The following is a 16,571-nucleotide window of genomic DNA, read 5'->3' as shown; positions in this document are numbered from 1 at the left end:
GCTCAGTTGGCTTGATTGTCATCCCATATTACTGAAGGTTGAGGGTTATGCTCCACTCAGGGTGTACAAAAGCAACAGATCTCTCTCTCTTTCTCACTCTCTCTCTCTCTCTCTGTATCTCCCTCTCTCCCTCCCTCCACTTCCTCTCTGTCTCTAAAACCAATAAAAACCTGTCCTTGGGGGAGGATTGAAAAAAAAATTCACAAGTAGAGTAGAGACCATCTCACCCCCTAACTTACAGCCCCAGGATGAAGTTTGTCCTCATACTAACTAGCATTTCAAAATCAGAACTTCCGGGCCATGAGCTATTGATGTTTGTACTTGGATTGCATCTTGATTGCCTGGGAGCAGGGACTACAGGTCGCTATTCACAGAAACAGGGTGGAGTCCCAGGACCCATCAGTCCTTGTCACTTACGATGTTCTAATGGCCTGTCCCTTCCCCCAGACAGCGGCCATGGCCCAGCACTTTAAAGACACAAGCCGTTGCTACGTCTGCCTGTCCTACCTGGAAGACCCCGTGAGCCTGAAATGTGGGTTCATCTGCTGCCTCAAGTGTGTCGACTCACTGTCGAGGGGCCCAGGGGGACAAGGGATTGTGTGCTTCATCTGCCCTGAGGTTTCTCAGAAGAGTGACATCAGGCCCAAACACCAGCTGGCCAGGCTTGTGTCAGAGGTCAGGGCACTGGAGCCCCAGCTGAGAGCCATCCTGAGGATGAACCCGAGGATGCGCAGGTTCCAAGGTGAGGTCGGGGCCACCAGCCCCCACCCTGAGGGAAACAGCCACTTGTCAAAACCCTCTAGTCAAGGTGCTTTACCTGGGTTCTGGCACCTGAAATGCTTGTTCTTTCCCAATGTGCCAACCCGGAAATCTGCATTAAAACCGTCTATAGGTTTTCTTTCTTTTTAAAAGATTTTCTTTATTTATTTGAAGAGAGGGGGAAAGGAAGTGAGAGATGATCACAAACATTGATACAAGAGAGAAACATAGATGGATTGTTTCTGGTAAGGGCCCCGACTCAGAACCCAATCCACAATCGCCCCCGTGCCCTGACCAGGAATAAAACCAGCATCCTGTTGCTTGGCAGAAGGTCTCTCAACCAAGCCACACAGGTCAGAGCCATCTGTCGGTATCCAGGAAAATATAAGACTTAGCCCTGCCTGGTGTGACTCAGTGGACTCAGTGCCAGCCTTAGGAACCAAAGGGTAGCCAGTTCTATTCTCAGTCAGGGCACATTCCTGGGGTGTGGGCCAGGTTCCCAGTAGGGGGCCCCTGAGAGGCAACCACACATTGATATTTCTCTCCCTCTCTTTCTCAATCCCTTCTCCTCTCTCTAAAATCTTTAAAAAGGAGAAGAAAAAGTACATAGTCATGCACTTGACCTGTACTATCCAGTATTTTCGGTAGCCACACAGGTAGCTGGTGGTCACTTGGAACTGGAAGTTGATAGAGTAGAAATTTGATTGATCGAGTAGAAATCCAAGACTGGGTGTTCCATAGCCTGTATGCCTAAAATCCATTCTTCCTGATTCTTAACTGTTTTTAATGTGTTTGTAAACCATTTTCAGTTTTAAATATGTTTGAAGTTGATCTTTGACTTACAGTTGCCACACAACATTACAGGAGTTTAAAACTACAGCATAGTAATTAGATACTCATAAACCTCCAGAAGTGTTTCCCCTTAATCAGCCTAGTCCCCACCTGGCACCATGCACATCACCCCAGTATTACTGACTGTATTCCCTGTGCTTCCCACTACCACCCTGGGCCTGTTCTGTCACTGCCCATCTGTACTTCCCAATCCCTTCCCCTGTTTTACCTTATGCCTCAAACCCCTCCAGTCTGGCAAACATCAATGATTTTTTAATGTTTTCAACTCTAGTTGCATTCAATATTATTTTTATTGTATATCAACTGTAACTGAAACTTAAAAAATTGTTTTAAAAATTAAAGAGCCCTGGAGGTGACTCAGTTGGTTGGAGGGATTCCTATACACCACAAATGTGCAGGTTCGGTTCCCGCCAGGGGCCGCCCGTGAGGCAATCAAGGGATGTTTCCTTCCCAACACCTCCTTTACTCTTCCTGCAAAATCACTAAAAACATATCCTCAGGGAAGGATAAAGAATAAAAATTAAATTAAAAACGGGAAAAGGAGATAAAGCAAAAAACACACAGAGCAAGGAGTCTTTATTCCAGAAAGTTTCTTTCTGAGGCTGCACCAACCCCATCCAGGGGTCACCTACAAGCACCGCTTGGCTGTGCGGGAATCTGAATCAGAGTCGCAGGGAGTCGGTAGCGCAGCGCAGGGTCCACTGCTGCGCGTTTGGGCCCCTCTGGGCGCTGCCCCGTTGAGCTGCGGTCCCGGTTCCTGCTAAGGTGTCAGCGCGTCCTAAGGTCAGGACTCTTAGAAAACAACACATATATACACATATATTTATAAATATATGTACAGATTTATATATTTATATATATATTTTTTACATATAAATATAGTGTGTGTATGTATAATTTTAATATAAATGAGAGAGAGAGAGAGAGAGGAAACTGAAAGCGTTGAGTCAATTTTACTCTGCAATACGTAGAATATTCTCCGTCCTTTGAAATGCCTAGTTCAGGTGTATGTGTGCACAGAATCTGTGATAATTGTATGCTAATTTTGAACATGCAGCAGTCATGGTCTCTTTTTCCATACGGAGTCCACACTAAAGAGAAGAAACCTCCTTCATCAACTTAGCAAAGAGCATAATGTAGAGAGAACGCCTCTCATGACCAAGGGCCAGTTCCAATGATGACAGTTCCTTGTGTCCATGAAATCTGATGTAATCAGGGACCCGGGAAGTTCCCCCAGGAAAACCCGAGGTGTGGAGTTGAAGAGGAGAAAGTGAATGATTCAAGTGGCCCCTGAGGTGTCCCGGAGAGGTCGGGAAAGATCTAATGGATGATCTCTCTTTCCACAGTGGACATGACCTTGGATGTGGACACGGCCAACAACCACCTCTACATCTCCGAGGACCGGCGGCGAGTCCACTGCGTGTACGTGGAGCAGAAGCGCAGGGTCTGTCCTGAGAGGTTCAGCGCCTCCCTCTGTGTGCTGGGCTCCCTGCGGCTCACGTCTGGCCGGCACTACTGGGAGGTGGACTTGGGTACCAGCGCAGAGTGGAACCTCGGCGTCTGCAAGGAGTCTGTTCCTCGGCAGGAGAAGGTGGACCTCTCTGCCGAAAGTGGCTTTTGGACGGTGAGCTGCAAGGAGCACATCACCTTCCTGGCCAGCACCAGGCCGGTGACAGAGCTCATGGTCAGTCCCGGCTTACACCGCATTGGCATTTTCCTGGACTTTGAAATGGGGACCGTTTCCTTTTATGACGTGGGCGATGGCTCCCACATTTTTACGTTCCCCCCGATTTCTGTGGCAGAGCCCCTCCGTCCGTTTTTTGCTCCTGGGACTCAGGCAAAGGACAGTGGGAGCTTCATGACACTCTGTCCCGGGTTCAGCCCCAGCGTGGCCAGTGCAGCTGGGCAAGGCCACGGGACTCTGAGCACAGCAGATACACACGCACCCTGGGTGCGCACAGCCATGGACACCAGCCCCTCCACTGGTGACCCAGCACCCTGAAAAACATGGGACAGCTGTGAATCACAAACACAAATTATGGGGAACTGTCACTTCCCGTATTAAGTCCTGTTATGTTTGTTTTGGGGGGATTTCCTTGTATAATTGTCCAATAAATATGTTTTGAGAATTCGCATCAATTGCCAAATGTTTCCCTTTTCATTTTCTTAAAGATCAACTGCATGTATCAGGGAAGTTGTAGACAAAATAAAAATGAAAATGTGAGCCAACAGACTGAATGATTTCCTCTGAGATCAGAAACCAGACCTACGGAAACAGTTCAAACAGGGATGTGCCCTGGCCAGGGTGGCTGGGTTGATTGGAATGTCCGCCCATGCACCAAAATACCACAGGTTCGATTCCCAGTCAGGTCTTGTGCCTAAGGAACATAAGGAAGGCAACCTGACTGAGCTTTCTCTCTCTCAACAACAGGACATGTGTGTGTGTGCCATTTCTCTCAGCAACAGAAAAACACATTTGTGTCAAGTGCATACAGAATGTTCCCACACCCTAGAGGAAAGCAGGAGGACTTCAGGAGCAGCTGGATACAGGAGGTTCACTGGCTCAAAAAGAATCCTTATGTTCATTTATAATGATTGGAGTTAGTGAGGCTTCATTAGCTTCCAGCTTCGAGTGATGAGAACTGAACAGTCAAGGAGAAAGTGTCTCAGATGCCACAGAGGTGACTCTGCCACAGTCCCCCCTGGGCCATTGCCCCTGGTTCCTTCCCCTTCATCACAGCAGGGTTGTGTTGCTTAGCTACCACCAGACAGGTTGTCCTTGGAGTAAAAGTGGCAGATTCTTGAGAGGGAGGGTTGGATGGGGCTTCAGGTGCAGCGCATGGGCTGATGTGGCCAGTGGCGGACACAGGGTGGGACACCAGCATGGTGGTGGAGTGAGGACCCTCTTAAAGAGACAAGTCAGACACTGAGACACTCCCCACATAAGTCTGTCTGGAAGACCTAGGGGGAGGGTGTCCCAGAGAAGTCCCAAAGGTCCCTGCCCAACCTGGCTGTAAGACCCCTTCAGGCCAGCAGAGGGTGCGAGGGTAGATGGGACCTTCAGGCCATGGAGTGGCTAAAATCTTGGACAGGTACAAGGACACCCAGGCAGCACAGCGCAGCGGGCAACCACGGGTACAAGAGGCACAGAGAGCCACCACAATGAACTGACAGGCGGGGAACTCAGGGAAAGTAAACACTGGAGACACAATGCGATGAGAAACCATAGGTGATACGAGTGGAGAGAGTCCTCGTAGGTCAATAATCACCTGAATGTTCATGGGCTGAACTCACCAACCAAAAGGCACAGCCAAGATGAGTAGGTCAGAGTAGAACCCAATGACGCTGCCTATAGGAGATCCAACTCACATCCAAAGACACACAGACGTGCACAATGAAGGGGCAGACGAAACAATCTCCCTTTAAAATGGGCAGCCCTGGCCCAGAGGCTCAGTGGGTTGGAGCCTCCTGCAGTCCACCAAAGGGCTAGGGTTCTATTCCTCCTGGGGGCTTGGATGAGAGGCAACAGATTCATGTATTTCTCTCACGTCCATGTCTCTCTCTCTCTCTCTCTCTCTCTCTTTCATTTTCTCCCTTCTTCTATCTCTCTAAAATCAACAAACGTGTCCTCCGGTGAGGATTGAAAAGCAATAGGCAGAAGACCGGAACAGACACTTACAGACAGCTAATAGAGGACTTACAGATGGCTTACAGATGGCTAATAGTCCTGAAAAAGTGCTCAATGTGTCTCTAAGAGACATGCAAACTAAAATCACAATGAGGTATCAGGTCCTGTCTGCTGGAAACTCTACCTTCATTAAAGCAACAGATCGGTGCTGGCCAGGATGTGGGGAAAAGGGAACCCTCTCGCACTGTAGGTGGGAATGCAGACTGGTGCAACCCCCTGGAAAACAGTGTGGAGTTCCCTAAAAATAATAAGTATGGAACTGCCTGTGGACCCAGAGATCCTACTTCTGGGTATTTACCTGAAGAAATCCAAACACTTAGTTGAAAGAATATACTCACCCCTCTGTCCATCACAGCATGATTTACAGCAGCCAAGCACTGGAAGCAGCCCAGGTGCCCATCAGTGGGTGAGTGGATAAACAAGCTGTGGTGCATTCACACCATGGAACACTACAAGGCAGAAAAGAGAATGAAATCTTGCCATTTGCTATGGCATGGATGGACCTAGAGAGTATCACGCTGAGGGGAATAAGTCTGACAGGCAGAGATAAAAATCATGTGATTTCACTCATACATGGAGCATAAAACAAAAAGCAACAAATAAATTGACAGAGCAAATGAGAAGGAACTCACAGTCACAGCCAGCGCTGTCATGGTCACCAGAAGGGAAGGAAGTGGTGGGGGGAGAAGAGAGGAGAGGGAGTCACATGTGTGGGGACAGAAGGAGACCAGAGGTCACGTGCAGAGCATTTTATTTCCCCTCGAGGGGCTACAGCTGGATACTGCATAGAAGCCCTAGATGTCCCACCTGCCTGTCTCAGCTTGAACGACCCCTGCACATAAAGTGACAGGTCCATGTGTCCAGTGGGCTGACCTTGGCAGAAGGACTGGAAGAAACAGTGGACTGTGCCCCTTGCCCCCCGTGGTGTCTCAGAAGGAAGACTTTGGGCCAGTGTGCTGGCAGGTGAAGCTGGTTTCTAAGATGTGATTTTCAACTGGCATTTCTTACTGTCAATCGAATATTGCAGTGGTCAATTTTTATGTTATCTCCCTGTATTTCCCCATCATTGCTTTGCCCTACTCCCAATGTGTACAGCCAGGAAAGCTTCTCCCCACAGTCAGCATCCAGAACATGGGGACAGTCTGGTGCAATGGGAGACTCCAGTATGAGCTCTACGAATGATAGAGAGGTATTACAGTGTCCTTCAGGTCCCATGGACAGAGGGAGACCCCAGACCCTGAGCAAGGACACAGTGGCCTCAAGTGCAGGTATTTTCCAGACTCAACGCACCTCAGGCTGGGAACAGCAAGCCCTGTGGAACTTGAATGCATAGGAAGACCAGCCAGGGGTCACACAGGATGACCACTGTGAGGGGCCTGGGGACAGAAGAAGAAGAAGCTGAAGGCAAGGGCCCAGTGGGAAATGCTGTGACTGGAGCTCCTGCTGCAAAGTGACCCTGCACTCCAATGACAACGTGACTCTAGCTCAGATTCTCTCCAAGGAACATGGGACACCTTTTCTGCCTCCTGCTGGCTGCTCCAGAGAGCCACCTCAGTATTGGCCATCACTGTCCCCAGTCTCTACACCTGCCTGAGGCTGCCATCTTGTGGTCATATCCTGATGTCAGGTTCTTTGTCCTCTTGATCTGGCCCAGCCTCTCCATGGTGCTTCTCCTGCACAGACACCACCAGAGGCTGCAGCACATTCTCGCCCCACAGTCCCCACCAGTGCCCTCCAGAGACCAGAGCCACCCACACCATCCTGATGCTGGTGTACACCTGTGTCAGCTCCTATGTGCTGATTTCTATGTTCACTTTAAAGTCATTGTGTGAGTGGGTCCCCATCTCTGGTGAGTGCAGACCGCCCCTGGTTGGCTTCTGGTTTTCTTGTTCTTTGCCCCTCACTGAGGATGCTGAGAGATCCTAGAGCTCCTGGGGTCATTAACTGTTGGAAGTGACTCTTGACAATCTAATCTGTGGATTTCAGTGTTGACAATATTCCTAATTATACTGTTTACTAATCCTTCACCACATGCCAATGTACATAATATCTACCATGAACTTTATTTTAAGTTACAATAGAATTGATATACAACCTTGTGTAAGTATAAGGTATCCAGTGTGTTTATTTGATGCACTTACATCACTCATATGCCGTCTAATGGTGGTGATCCACCCTGAGAAACATGTGGTTGTGTGATGCTGTGGTTATGAAAACAGCCCATTGGCACTCACACCTGGATGGTCTCCCTACTGCTCACCTGGACTGCAGGGCTCAGCCCGTTGCTTCTGGGCTACAAGCCTCCACAGCCCATTGTTGTACAAAACAACTTGTACAATAAATCGACACAAGAGACAATGATGCCATCACGAGACCCGATAAACACAGATATGAGGCTGCTGCAGCCATAACAAAGCATACTTTTCTACTGTAAGCCTTTAAAAAAAACCTGTCACCCAAGGCCATGTTAACCTATTTGAGAGAAAGTGTGTGTGTGTGTCAGAGAGAGAGTCAATATTCTGCCCCCAGGCACTCTGACCAGGGATCAAACCTAAAACATTTTGGTACTCATGATGACACTCTAATGGAACCACCTGGACAAGGCAGGCACAGATTATTTGGTGAGGGTCTGCTTAGAATTGTGATCCTTTTTTATTGAGTCATTGGTATCTTATTCTTGAGCTTCAGCGTTCTTATCGATATTCTAAAAGAATGGAATTGCAAAATAATTCTCCTAGTCTATGGCCTGAGCTCTTTTTACAGATAACAGCAACATTAATGTCCTGATAGGTTTTCCTGGTAGGAGGAAGCAGAAGTGACTCACTGAGATGGTTTCCTGGGAGAGGACTTAGGTGACTGAGGGGACAGGGGGACAGTGTGACTTACTTCTTTTGTGTGTTCTTGAGTGCCTTTTGAATTTTGTTGTATGTGCATGAATAACCTTTTCTAAAAAGAAGTTACAGTAAATCCCTACCATTGTAAAACTCCTGGCAGGCCATCCTCACATCACGATTTAAGATTCACACTCTGATCCTCTTCTCTAGGACCAGCCATTTGCCTTAGATGTTCCGTTCCTGACAAACTTGGATGGACTCTATGGACAAATCCTCCCACTGAAAATAGCTTAAAATGATGTGTGTAATACAAAAACAGACTTCTGAAAAGCAACAAGGAGTTGACTAGATACTAACCACCATGCCCCAGAAGAAGGGAAACACCCAGCTTGCCCTCCACAGAGAGCAGCGCCCTGAGTGAGGAGTGGGGGAAGGTGTGCAAGTTCATTGCCCAGAGTCCAGACATGGAGCCCAGCACTGTCAGCCCTGAGCTCACCTCTTCACTTTCCTCCCCATCTGCCTTTTCTTTTATACATGTCATCAACACTTTTTAACTTAATTTTGTGTATATAGGTAATCTGAGATTTATATGATGAATGCATACTTACTGTAAAAATCATAAAATGTTAAAAGTTGTAAATGACAAATTCTCACTAAAGTTCATTGACCCGTGCACATTAAAGCCTGATCCAATGCAAACAGCAGTTTGCAGCAAGGAAAGTAAAGGGTTAGCCCTGGTAAGTGTGGCTCAGTGGGTTGGAGAATCATCCCATGACTGAAAGGTTGCAAACTGATTCCTGCTCAGAGCACACACCTAGGTTGTGAGAATGATCCCTGGTCCGAGTGCCTGTGGAAGGAAATCAGTTGATGTTTCTCTCTCATATTAATGTTTGTCCCTCTCTCATTTCCTCTCTCTCGGAAAGCAATGGGACAAAAAATCTTCAGGTAAGTAAAAAAAAAGAAATTAATGATTTCTTTAAGGAAGTGGCACCAAACCCAGAGTCACAGGTGAGTTGTTCCTCTAAGACATGGCTTCCTGATGGCTTCTAGGGGACGGGTTGCATAGGGGACTGAGGGACTTAGGGTCAGGGTCTCCATTGATTGGTCAGCACTAGGGTACAGGGTGGTTGATCACTGCTTGTTACTATGTCAGTCATAGGGCCGTTCTGTCTGATTTCATACGTTCATGCCTCTACTTTCCCCACAGTCTAAATCTTCATGAGCATGTTTTTGAACACATCAGATATTCAATCACTTTCACCTCTGCAGATACCTGTCCAGAGCCCTAGCTCTGGCCACAGGTGTATTGGGTCTTTGCAGACTAGGAGCTGGGTGTCCTTCACTTCAGCTCGGGCAGCCCTGGCCTCTCTTGTTCTGGCTCCCCTGTCACCTAGATCCCACGTGGTCCCCTTGTTTGGTTTACTTCCTGATTTTCCCCACTTTTCCCGGTAGTATTTTCCAAAAGAGAATGTGCAAACTTAACTATGAAAACTCTAAACACATGAGGAAACTTTAGGCTTTCTTAGCCCTTATTCACACCTTGACTTGATATAGAAATCTGGTTTGGAAGTATTTTTCTCTCCAGAAACTGGCAAACATTGTTTCCATGTCTTCTAGTCTCTAGTCTGCTGTCTCTTGAGGTTTTCAAGGGCTCTTCCATCCCCTTTCTGCAATTCCATCATGATGTGTCCGGGTGTGGGTCCGTTTTTATCTGCTGTAGTGAGAATATGGTTAAACCACTCAAAATGTAAATTGTTATCTGTACACTTCAAGAAATATTCTTGGAAAATTCTAAAATCGTTTACTACTCAGCATGTTTTATTTTTATTTTCACATACTCTTTTTGAACTGTCATTATTAACTTGTTGGAATCTCTTGACTGACAGATTAATAGGTCTTTTCTCCAGCTTGCCCATAACTTTTCATTATTTACCACTCAGTAGGAGTACACCTTCAATCTTCCAGTTCACCTATTGAATTATTCATTTCTATGATGATATTTTTGATTTCCAAGTGATCTTTCCTGTTCTGTGATTGTGTATAATGGTTCTGTTTCAGATGCCAGTATCTTTTACATCTTTCAGTTAATACTAAGACCACAGGAATAGAACCCGTAGGTCTCCTGGTCATCTCCTTCCATGATATCAGGACACTTTCCCTCAGAGCATTGGGTCATGATTACACTTTTCTGTGTCATTTCTGCTAATGGCCCATCTCCCCCATGACAGTGTCAGAGTCAGAGAGCTAGGGTCCTACTCTGGCTGTGAATTCTCTCTCTAGACTCTAACTAATCCTGACATAGTGGAGGCCTTGAAACACATGCTGGGTGATAAAATTGAGTGTGGTCTGGTTGGCTAAGGTACACAGCCCCTTGATGTCCTCCAGAGCTCTGAGCCGAGCAGCCTCCTGTCACAGAACATTCTGGAACATTGCAACAGTTCACTTGCATAGAGTGCAGAGTCACAGAGAGGCAGGATAGTAAGAAGTAAGGAAAATGCCTGGGCAAAAGGAATGAGGAAATGGAAGCAAGAAAATTAAGGCAGGTCAAACAGTGTGAAGAACTTACAGCCAAGTCGTGAATTGCAAGACCTCATCTCCCCTAACCAAGGACACTCCAGAACAAAAGGTTTGTACCTCTCCCTCACCACAGAATAGGTAGGTTAAATCACCCTGATCGGGGGGGAATATACAACAGAGACCCAATTGAGTCCGTTTGTGCCAGATGAGCCCTAGGACAGAGGAAGTTAGGAGGACAAATAGAGAAAAGAAAACATTAGAGCCAGACAGACCTTAGAAGTAAAACAGTGGAGCTGACCAAAGAATAATCCCAGACCTCCCTTGTCCTCATGTTGATGCATCAGCGTATTAAAAACGCCCCTGGAAACCTGGTGAAGGTTCTGCTGAAACCCTCCCCTTAGATTCTCACACAGAGACAAGAGATAGAAACCCTCCAGACAGAGACCTGGGGCAGCTCCCTCTAGTGCGCACCCACGGCCTGCTTTCAGACATGAACTGTTTTCTCTCCTTCTGAGCTCTAAGGGTCCACCTGAGATTTTCAACCAAGGGAGCAGTGAGCTGCAGCAGCTTATTTTGGGCTTTTTCCCATCCTGTCGCCAAGGCCCCCTTTTCCCCTGACTCTCCAGTGAGCTGACAGGAACCCCACCTTGGCTCACTTCTGTCTCTGGGAGTTTGACTTCCCAGTGAGCTGACTGCAGCCTGACCTTGACTCACTCCTTTCCTGTAACATTCCCAGGAACCAGAGCAGCCCCACCTAGGCTCTTTCCAGTTACTTCTTCTACCCTAAGTCCTTCCTTAGTGCCACTGTCCCCAGCTTTAATAAACGTACTTTTAATATCCCCTGACTTGGGCTGTGGAATCTTATCCCGAGAAATCAAGCACCCACACACCCCACACACCACTCAGCACAGAGAGGCCTGAGGCAGAAACGCTCAGGCCTGGGTCCTTCTGGGGACAACAGCTGCAAGGGACCCAGTGAAAGCGAGTCATCGAGGCCCCCAGAGAAAACACCCTGTGTTCACCGCAGCCCCACCACCCCCATCGTCTCTGAGTCTCCTGTCCCCCACAAGGATCCCAATCAAGTATCTCGTGGGTTGGCTCTGAAGGTTACACTTGACCCTCTCTAGATCCCAGGGTGTCGCTGCCTAAGACACGTTAAGCGATGCTCTGTCCATCGTTACCATCATTCCAGTGATTAGAGCATTTAGGTGCATCCAGTCCTTTTGCTTTTATAAAACCAGAATAGAAGAAACATCCATATATACACACACGTGTGATTATCTTCTTAGGATACATTCCTAAGAGAGGAATTTCTGTGTCAAAATGTAAGCACATTTAAATTCCTGAGACCTTTTACAAAAGCATCCTTCAGGAGTTTGGTCCCATTTTTCAATCCCTTCAACGTCTACAGAATGTGTTCCCCACCCTCAGGCTGATATGCTCTCCATTTTCTTTCATCTTTGCCGAACTGATAGATTTAAAAATTTTAATTCCTATTTTCCTTATTCTACATTCTCATTTTTGTTTACAAGTATTTATTACAAATATAATTAACACTGGTATTTCTTCTTTTGCAAACTGTTTCTTAATATTCTTTACACTTGACTGAGTTGTAAATATTTTTATATATTGAATTTAAGAAGGAAGGAAAAGCAGCCCCAACATGAGAACGGGTCTGGCGCTTAGACTGAGGCCCAGTGTTGCCGAGAGCCAGCCTGGCGCACTCACTGCTAGGCCGGGTTCCACTCCGGTTGGACATTCGTGCTTTCACAGAAGATCAGAATCAGACAGGAGCATCCCGAGACCACGGCGACATGAGACGTGAGACAAATCCACACCACACTGCGTGTTGTCTCAGCACAGACAGAAAGGAGACACAGTGCGGCTCACACACTACCAAGCAGCTCGGGGGGCCGGTAAACAGAAAGGAAAGCAATGTCTTTCCTATCACCCCTCACCCTCGCTCCAGTCTGCAGCTTCCCGAGGTATTTCCTGAGATGCCCAGTCACAGACTTGCCCCATGTCCTGACCACGCCAATCTAGAGGGGCCCCTGCGCCCACAGACCCTCCCGAGATCGCCGTCCAGATCCAATGTCTTGGGCACGTCCTGTCTCACCCCCTCCCTCCCAGCTGCCCACGCCCCCAAGGGTGCGCTCCCCCTTGCAGGACCAAGGTCCCCGGCGCTCCTCAGGGTCTTTAGCGGAAGGACACTGGCACCCATTATCTTTCCTGCCAACATTTTTATGTGTCTTTGAGTTTGGTTATGGGCATGAGTTTGTATCTCTGGAGCGTGTGGTTGACATAGAAAAGTTTTATGTTTTCCTTCATGGTTTTTCATCTTTCGGTCTTGCTTAGAAAAACTTTTATTGCACAATTGTAAAAATTCCAGATATATTTTCAACTAGAGGAGAGAGGGCCAAGGGTGAAGGGAAACAGAATTGTTTGAATTCCGGAGGAAATATTGGGAAGAGTAACATGTAAGGAATTCCAAGGTGGAATTCCAGTGTTTACCTCTTCTGCCTTACAATTTTATGAGTATGTAGGGGGCCTGCATGTATTTGATATATATTGTGTTCAATAAATATTTTCTCTTGAAGTAAAGATTTATGTGCCTGCTTATGCTCTCCAGGTTCACAAAAACAACACCAAGGGTCCCAAAGTGATGTGCACAAGGACCAATTCCAGTGAGGAGCGTTTTTGATCATTCACAACCTTAGGGTGTTGCATCACATTTTGGTTAATGTCTGCACACTCTAGTTGTTAACTACATAAGAAGTAAACTTTCTTGGACAAGCTCTATCCTGAGGGTGCATCTAAGACCCTCCAGACAAAGGAAGACCCATCATTCCATACGAAGATAACTTTAATGTACATCAATCTATGAGTCACACAGTGTCTTTGAGGGTTAGGCATATACTGCAAACTAAAATATTCCGCATAGGCATTGTCTCATGTGGCAGCTACAGATGATTATGGCTTTTAAACTAAAAGAAATAAAAGTAAAAGTTCAACTGATCTGCACACAGGTTGTACTTCATGCGCTCAACAGCCACCTGCAGCCAGTGGACGTCATGTTGGATGTGCAGACACAGAACAATCCCTTCTTCCAGAACATTCTATCACACAGAACTGAGCTTCATGTTGTCTGGGCCTCTAGTCACAGCACTAGACCCATGAAAAATGAAAGGGACAACATCATCTCTCTGACAGATGACACCAGATATTTGTCTGGGACATGAGTATATATTAAGCTCGTGTATAACAAACAAAACTAGGTCACCTGTGGGACTGGTGCCTTCAAGCACACTCTGTTCCCAGTTTCAAAGGAGAAACACCTTTCCTCCCACCTGTCTTCCCAGACTGATGACACTCTCTGAAATCTCATTTCCAGGGGTGAGCTTTCTTCTATAAGAACCCAGGGCAATGCTTTCAGCCAAGTGTGGGGAGGCAGGGATCCCACCTCAGGGAGAGGGGTTCTAGGAAGTGTGGAGGGTGCAAAGGATTGGGCCAGTGGGGAGCCTCCCCCTGGTTTATCCAGAACAACCATTCTCAAAGTGTGGCCTGTGGAACCTTTGAAGTTTATAAGAGCCTTTCACTGGATCTATGAGGTCAAAACTATTTTCTTAGGTTAAGGACATCCTTTGCCTTTTCACTGTGCCCGCATTTGCATGGAGGTAAACTCAGCAAGAACGGAGGCTGGGACACCCAACTGCTACAGCAGGCATTCTTCACTACGACTCCCTCACAGGCTAGAAAACACAACCAGTGCCACTTTAACAGCATGTTTAAAGGATTGAAAATTAGTGTTGTTACTAAATCAGCATATTTAAATCAACATTTAAAAAATATCTTACCTTCCAGTCAAGATGTTTGTGTAGGTAAATTCAGTAATGTCTTCACACCATGACCTCATCAAAATTACAACTACATCACAAACACCCATCATTCAGAACCACTTAAAATCTAGCTAAGCGGAAGTCCTACAACTACAAAGTGAAAGAAGCCCCACTGAGACTGGTAGGAGGGGTGGAGATGCTGAACAGACTGGTCCCACAATCATGTGTGATAGATAAAAATTTAGAGAGATATGTCAGCTGTGGGGGTTCTGCCCTAGGAGGAAGGTGTCCCAGCCTGATACTAAGACCCCCAGACCATGCTTTCAGCACCAGGAAGACAGGTCTCCACAACTTGGGTTATAGAAACTAGCAGGAACCGAGGCTAGTGATGCAAAGTGCTTCCAGAGTCCCAGGCATTCCTTTTAAAGTGTCAGTGCATGGACTTACTCAGACACATTCTTCTGAGCTCCAGCCCTGGGACAGCAACTCAAAAGGCATGAGGAACATGTAGAGAGAAATTGAATTGTCTGGCATCAGGGCAAGAGCTGGGAGGGGGGCTGCTTTCTCTCAGACAGAACGGCTGACAGAGGCCATTGTTCCTTTGATGAGCCCTCCCCCCACAGAACTGCCAGGTGTGTACGTGTCTCTGTCTCCATCCCCCTGGTTCACCCTGTCCACCCCGCCCTTGTGATTCTCTGAAGCCCAGCCCCACCCACCTTGCAGGCCCACTCAAGCTGTTTCCAGCGACTTTCCATGTAAACAACCTCTCTTGACTCAAGCCGTGGACTTTCCTAAAATATCTGAAACAAGACTCATCTGGCTGAGGCACACTCCATTTCTACTGCTAAGTGGCCCCAGGCCCAGGACTAGGGGAAGTTGGCCTTGGTTCACAGCTTGGCCTCTCCCAGGTACCTCCAAGCCCAGCACAAGAAGCGGCCATGTGTAGATTGATTTGTAGCTCATGCCAGGTGGTTCTGCATAGGACACAGGTGGTGGCTGAAATTGGCCTGCACCTCCCAAGAGGCCCCACAGCCAGCACTCCTGTAGACAGCTTCTGATCACAACAAAACACCACCCCACCACCTCCACAGCAACACACTCATGGGGCAGACTCAGCAGGCACCAGAGCCTCCACAGTGGCTACAGCCAGACCTCAGAGCTGATCAGCCAGGGGATAAATCCCTTCCATTGCCAACAGCAATCCTGACTCAACCACAACAGCAAAGTGCACATGGCCCACAAGGGGAGCACACAAGAGTGCCCAGGTTGGGACTTCAGGGAAACCGCACCACTGGGCCCTACACGACACCCACTACACAGGGACACTCTACCAGGACAGGAGACAGCAGCTCTACCTAACACACAGAAACAATCACAGGAAGGCCACCGAAATGAGGAGACACCAAAGTGAAAGAGCAGAACAAGACTTCAGAAAAAGAAGTAAACAAAATGTAAACCAGCAATCTAATAGATGCAGAGTTCAAAACACATTATAAAAATGCTCAATGAGCTAAGGAGACGAGCAGAAGAACTTAGTGTGAATGTCAGCAAAGGTATAAGAAACATAAAAATGGAGAAATAAGGCATAAAGAAAACAGTCATAAATGAAGGACACAATAACTGAAATGAAGATACATTATAGGGAATCGATAGTGGAGTAGATGAAGCACAGGATCGGATCAGAGATCAGGAGATAAAAAGGCAGAAAACAACTGATCAGAACAGCAGGGGGAAAAAGGAGTCCTAAAAAATGAGCATAGTATAAGGAACATCAGGGATTTCTAGTGTACCAACATTTGCATCATGGGGATGCCAGAAAGAGAAAAGAGAGAGTAAGTAATTGAAACCCTATTTAAAAAAGAATAATTATGGAGCCCTGGCTGGCATAGCTCAGTGGATTGAGCTATTCTGAGGGCTGCGAACCAAAGCGTTGCAGGTTCGATTCCCAGTCAGGGTACATGCATGGGTTGCAGGCCATGACCCCCAGCAACCGCACATTGATGTTTCTCTCTCTCTATCTCCCTCCCTTCCCTCTCTATAAATAAATAAAAATCTTTAAAAATATATATGTAAAATTTTAAAAAT

General features: G+C 47.0%; 1 protein-coding gene across 1 annotated transcript; it reads left to right on the top strand.

Moving 5' to 3' along the window:
* The first annotated feature begins 451 nt into the window (after positions 1-451).
* Positions 452-3,739, top strand: LOC118497774 (ret finger protein-like 4A). Its single transcript, XM_036013353.1, has 2 exons — positions 452-742; positions 2,958-3,739. The coding sequence occupies exons 1-2, from the start codon at positions 457-459 to the stop codon at positions 3,611-3,613; spliced, it is 942 nt and encodes a 313-aa protein (XP_035869246.1). The 5' UTR covers positions 452-456; the 3' UTR covers positions 3,614-3,739.
* Positions 3,740-16,571: the final 12,832 nt, after the last annotated feature.

This window comes from Phyllostomus discolor, chromosome 12 (genome assembly GCF_004126475.2).
Source record: "Phyllostomus discolor isolate MPI-MPIP mPhyDis1 chromosome 12, mPhyDis1.pri.v3, whole genome shotgun sequence".
NCBI lineage: Eukaryota > Metazoa > Chordata > Mammalia > Chiroptera > Phyllostomidae > Phyllostomus > Phyllostomus discolor.
This window is presented reverse-complemented; position numbering and strand designations above follow the sequence as displayed.